The 5745-nt window shown below is 57.9% G+C and overlaps 2 protein-coding genes across 2 annotated transcripts; one reads left to right on the forward strand and one right to left on the reverse strand.

The window, feature by feature from the left end:
- Window positions 1-976: 976 nt before the first annotated feature.
- LTHEOB_10339 (Reverse transcriptase domain protein) lies at window positions 977-3514 on the forward strand (the record flags this gene model as incomplete). Its single annotated transcript, XM_035506973.1, has 1 exon — window positions 977-3514. The coding sequence occupies one exon, from the start codon at window positions 977-979 to the stop codon at window positions 3512-3514; it is 2538 nt and encodes an 845-aa protein (XP_035367876.1).
- Window positions 3515-4453: 939 nt separating this feature from the next.
- LTHEOB_10340 (uncharacterized protein) lies at window positions 4454-5414 on the reverse strand (the record flags this gene model as incomplete). Its single annotated transcript, XM_035506975.1, has 3 exons — window positions 4454-4864; window positions 4922-5089; window positions 5373-5414. The coding sequence occupies 3 exons, from the start codon at window positions 5412-5414 to the stop codon at window positions 4454-4456; spliced, it is 621 nt and encodes a 206-aa protein (XP_035367877.1).
- Window positions 5415-5745: the final 331 nt, after the last annotated feature.

The following is a 5745-nucleotide window of genomic DNA, read 5'->3' on the forward strand; positions in this document are numbered from 1 at the left end:
TAACCCTAACCCTAACCCTAACCCTAACCCTAACCCTAACCCTAACCCTAACCCTTTTCGGCAACCTGATCACTCTGGTCACCTTAATCACCACCAGTGACCAACACTAATTACACTAATCACTCCATGTATATAGATCACACTCGTTACAGTAGATAGGACCTTCGTGGTTAATTCCAATCGTTGCCTTACACCCCTCTTGTTGCCTTTCCTACCTGACTACGGCTGCTATCCTCTGCGTATAGGCGACCAGTAACATCCCAGATAGCGGTAGTAAACCCTTGACGCTGAGAACCTCCCCGACGTTCTTACCTCACCCCCTCCCGAGTCCCAGCGTAACACTCTTAGACGACGATATTATATACGAACTATACCACCAGGATAACAGCCCGCTTAAGGCCCCTCTAGGCCGCAGCAGGGCGCAATCGCCTACTACCGGCCGCTATAAGTAGTAGTAGAAGCCCTCCTCCCAAGGTGGCGGCGACCGTAACCCAGACAACTACTGGGCCGCCCCGGCTCAGGTCGCCATGCTAACGGCCTCCGCAAGCATGCGAGAGGCATGCGAGGCGCACCCGGAGCTCAGCTAGCTCCCGGGCGCCTACGCCACCATAGCCGCCGCACAGCTCGGCGAGCCGGAGCTGCCCGCGTGCTATGCACGCCACGAGCGCGTCTTTTTAGACCGTCTCGCGGGCATCATTACTCCCAACTCAGAATACGACCACGCAATCGATCTGGTCGAGGGCAAGCAACCTCCCCAGCTGCCAATATACAATCTGTCCCAGCAGGAGCTACAAATACTACGAGAATACCTCGATAGTGCCCTGTAAAAAGGCTGGATCAGGCCCAGCAAGTCGCCTGCTGGAGCGCCCATCCTCTTCGTGCCGAAGCCTGACGGGACAATGCGATTGTGTGTCGATTACCGGGGCCTGAACAAGGTCACCATAAAAACCGCTACCCTATCCCCCTCGTAAGCGAGATGTTCGATCGCCTGGGCCGCGCGAGAGTGTTCACCAAACTGGACCTCCGCGATGCGTACCACCGGCTCAGGATACGGTCAGAAGACGAGTGGAAAACTGCGTTTAAGACGCGCTACGGCCATTTCGAATACCTCGTCATGCCGTTTGGCCTGGCCAACGCGCCGGCTACCTTTCAGAGCTACATTCACCGCGCCATGGGCGGGCTGCTGGACCACATCTGCGTTGTGTACCTGGACGACATTCTGATCTACTCTGAAAATGAGAAGGATCACGTCCAGCATGTCAACAGCGTCCTCCAGCGCCTCGGCGAATGGGGCCTTTACGCCAAGCTTTCCAAGTGTGTTTTCCACACTAAGACGGTCGAGTTTCTAGGGTTTGTAGTGACACCTGAGGGCATCGTCATGGACCCCGAACGGGTGAAGGCAATCCAGGAGTGGCCGACGCCTGAGTCGTACCGCGACGTTCAGGTCTTCCTGGGCTTCGCCAACTTCTACAGGCGCTTCATCTGGAACTACTCAGAGATTGCCCGACCCCTGAACGACCTACTCCGCAGCGCGGCGAGAGATCCGGCGGTTAGTAAAAGCAAAGACAAAAGGAAACAGACGAGGAAAGGTCCCACCAAATGGTATATGGCCTTTCAATGGTCCGCTGACGTCGAGCATGCGTTTCGCAAGCTCCGCGTAGCCTTCTCGCAGGCCCCCGTCCTGCGCCACTTCGATCCGACCCGCCCGCTGATGCTTGTTACCGACGCGTTGGATTTCGCAATTGGAGGAATCCTCCTTCAGCCCTGGAGCACCGAAGGTACTCAACAACACTGGCTGCCTGTGGCGTACCACAGCCGCAAGCTCGTCGGCCCAGAGGTCAACTACCCAACGCACGACAAAGAGCTGCTGGCCATTGTAGAAAGCTTCCGCACCTGGCGCCACTACCTCGCCTACGCTCCAGTGGCCACCAGAGTCCTCTCGGACCACAAGAATCTCGAGTATTTCATGACTGCCAAGTCACTGTCCCCCAGGCAGGCTCGATATGCCGAGGACCTTGCACAGTACGACTTCGAGATTGAGTATAAGCCGGGCTCCGGCAACCCGGCTGACCCCCTCTTAAGACGACCGGACTTCGAACGCGGATTCAAGCTGGACGCAAAACGAACCTACCTTGAGAGTATGCTGCCTACGTTGCCGCAGAAGTTGCGAGTGAGGGATCTGACAGGAGCTCTCTCGGGCGCTACTACGCCCCCTACGCGCGAAGCATGCGAGACGCATGCGAGCGACCCGCGCGCCGCCACCGCGCGCCGCCACCCTCTACTCCCAGAAGCGGATGTCGGCGCCATCCAGGCTACCAAACGCAACAACGCGACGCCGGACCCCGCATGCGAGAAGCATGCGTGGGCCCAGCGGATCGCTGGCACAAGCTATGCGCAAAGCTGCGTGCCACGCCGCGAGGCAGTAGTAGCTGCCACCGGCGAAACGGCCTTTGAGGACTCACCCCCCCAGAGTCTGGCGGACTTCATAAGGGCGGTCCAGGAGCAGGACCCTCTTGTACGCTCCCTCGCCCGCCAATCTCTGGAGGAACAGGCCTCGGCCGGATACGCATTCGACAGGGACGGTCTTCTGCGCCAACACCACAAGGTGTGGGTGCCAAACTGTGCACCACTGAAGGACGAGATCATGAAACGCAATCATGATGACCTGGTGGGAGGTCATTACGGGTACCGACGTACGCTAGAGGCCCTCGAGCGCAAATACGTTTGGGAAAACCTAACCCAAGACCTTAAGACCTACCTGAAGGCGTGTGACGCGTGCCAGAGGCACAAGTCCCGCCGGCACAAACCATACGGCACCCTCCAGCCTCTGGAGCCTGAGGTCGAGCCGTGGAAACACTTTTCCATGGACTTCGTGACTGACCTGCCCGAGTCCACGACTCGCGATGGTGTTGTGTTTGATCCGGTGCTCGTCCTCGTGGACCGCTTCACCAAGCTGGTCCAGTACTTCCCAGTGCGCAAGTCTATAGATGCGGAGGGCCTAGCCCACCTGCTCTTCAAGACCTTTGCCAGAACGGGACCACCATACTCGCTCGTCTCCGACAGGGGATCAGTGTTCACTAGTGAATACTGGAGCGAAGTGTGTTTTATCCTGCGTGTTCGACTACGCTTCAGCACGGCGTTCCACCCGCAAACAGACGGGCAAACGGAGCGCCAAAACCAAGAGCTGGAGACGTACCTGCGTATCTACGTAAACTTCGAACAGAACGACTGGGCGGAATGGTTGGATCAAGCGGCCTTCGCGTATAACAGCAAGATCCACTCCGTCACAGGGGTCACGCCGATACAGCTGGCCTACGGCGCTGAACCGGCGATTCCGGATGGCATCGCGGACCCCCGACAGGCGATCGCAGGAGGGGACGAGGCACACGAGAAACTGCTGACGGAAGGGCGCGAACCATCGGCCCTCCGGGAAGCAGCGGCCAAGCATGCGGCCCGCATGCGGCTCGCATACACGCGAGCCACGGAAGCAATCGCCTACGCGCAGGAGCTTTAGGCCAAATACTACAATCGCCACCGCATAAACAAACACTTTGCGGTAGGCGAGGAAGTCCTGTTGTCGGCCAGGAACATCAAAACGACAAGGCCCTATCAGAAGCTGGACAGCAAGTTCCTGGGGCCGTTTAAGATCCTCGAGCGCGTGGGCAACCACGCATATCGACTGGAGCTGCCGCCATCAATGCAGCGGCTCCACCCCGTGTTCAACGTCGTGGTCCTGGAGGACTACACGGCGAGGCCGGGCTTTAAACCCCCAGCGGTCGAGCTGGCAGACGAGTGGGAAGTCGAGCGCATCGTGGCGCACCGTCTGAGACACGGCAAGGTGTAGTACCGCGTCCAATGGCTCAACTGGCCCAGCAGCTTCGACAGCTGGCTCTTCGAAGCTGAGCTGGAGAACTGTCAAGAACTCCTCCGCGAATACAGACGCATGTATAACGTGGCCGAAAAGCCGGCGAAACGCATGCGCCTCGCAGGCCCACGCACACGGGGAACAAAGGGAGCAGCCCAGGAGGAGTCGAGCCCTCCACCACCGCAACGGAAGCGCGGTCCAGGGCGCCCAAAAGGATCAAAAAACAAGCCGAAATTGTGAAGAAATCATGCGGAAATTGCACCAACACGGCCTCGGGGGGCAAGGAGATACATGAGGGAACCAATCTTCCTGATGGGCAGCTAGGCAACATGACCAGAGCGCGAGAAAACGCTAGTGGTTGACAACCACAAGCGCGCAGCCGGCATGGAAAAAGCCACAATAAAACAGTCACAAACATGCTTCAAAAGTCGGCGTGAAGACTGTTATGGCATTAATATTATGAAGTGATGAGAAAAGGGAATCGTGGGTATCCGCACCCGCCTCGCATGCCTCAAGCATGCCGCCCGCACACTATGAACGCCGTAAAAAGCACCCAAACCATGTCAAAGCCCAATACCCACCCCATACCTAAGTGGCCGTCACGCCAAACCAAACCCTCCTCAATTCCTGGTTCGCCTTCTCAGCCCTCTTGTAGTTCTGCTCAATGTACTCGACCAGCCACTCCTCCAGCTCAGCATCCACAACAATGTTCATCGGCTCCATCAGCCCTACGCCCTGCATGCCCAGCTCCTGACGCTTGAGGTTGTTGGCCAGAGACTCACGCCTTGCGTGCGCGTAGACGTCATCACCACCAGCCTTCTTGATCTCATTTTTCTTGCGAGAAGCGTAGCCGGTGAGGGTGGCGCGCAGCGACTTGGCGTACGAGCAGGCGCGTACAAGCTTCTTGCGAAGCGACTCGGCGTCGGCTTGATTGGGCAGCAGAGCGATGGTGCGGAGCTCGACGAGGACGTTCATGGCGCGGCGGAAGTTCGCAGGAACCTACAACGCGAATGTCAGCAAAGCCATCAATACGAACAGCGGGTTTGAAAAACTCACCACCTCGCATAGATGGCCGTTCTTGGGGTCGTTGCAGCTCGAGCACTTTTGGTACAGGCTCGTGCGCGAGCAATCCTCCTTAAGGCGCTCCAAAAGCTCGTCATTTAAAGGAAGCTCGCCGGCGGCAGTAAGCTTGTACGCGCCCCAGTGGTTGACGCACCGCAGGCACTAGGGCTTGGTGAGCTTAGGCTGGCCCTCAAGGTGCGGAGCGAGCTTGCGCGCGTCGATGATGGGCTCGCCAGAAATGTCGCCAGGCAGCATCTTGAACACGGCGGTGAGGTGATGAAAGGGTAGAAGTAGTGAAGGCTTGAGGAAGCAGGCTTAAAGCTGGCGAAAAGCAGTGGAAAAGCACCAAATTCGTAGGAGGTTGGAGGGTGAAGAAGAATAGTCGCAGAGCACCCTACGACGCGCTTTTGAGCTCACGACTTCAGGGTCTAGCGTACGGCCTTACGCACAACGTGCGAAGCACGTGCGAGGCAGGTACGGCAGGCATGCTACACGCGCAACAAGTCGCGAAAAGGCGCTCCGGGCTGTGATTAGTACTGACGCGCTAGCGGATGCTACAAGCGGCGAAATCACTAATCGCCAAGGAACGCTGTAGTAGCCGCTGAGGAGCGACCACATTGCAAAGGCGGCCTCCGCAGCCAGCAGCGCAGCGCGGGTAGTGTGGTGTTGAATCGCCCGCAGGGCAGGCAAACGCCGCCAAGCAAGCCATCACTTTAAAGTCACCAACGATTAGAACGCAGCACGCTTAGCGCGCGCGGCCGCCCTTCTTATGGGCAAGACAAAGACTCAACACGAGCAATCACTTGGTGGTTGAGAAC

The sequence above is a fragment of the Lasiodiplodia theobromae genome, assembly GCF_012971845.1.
Source record: "Lasiodiplodia theobromae strain AM2As chromosome Unknown scaffold_38, whole genome shotgun sequence".
NCBI lineage: Eukaryota > Fungi > Ascomycota > Dothideomycetes > Botryosphaeriales > Botryosphaeriaceae > Lasiodiplodia > Lasiodiplodia theobromae.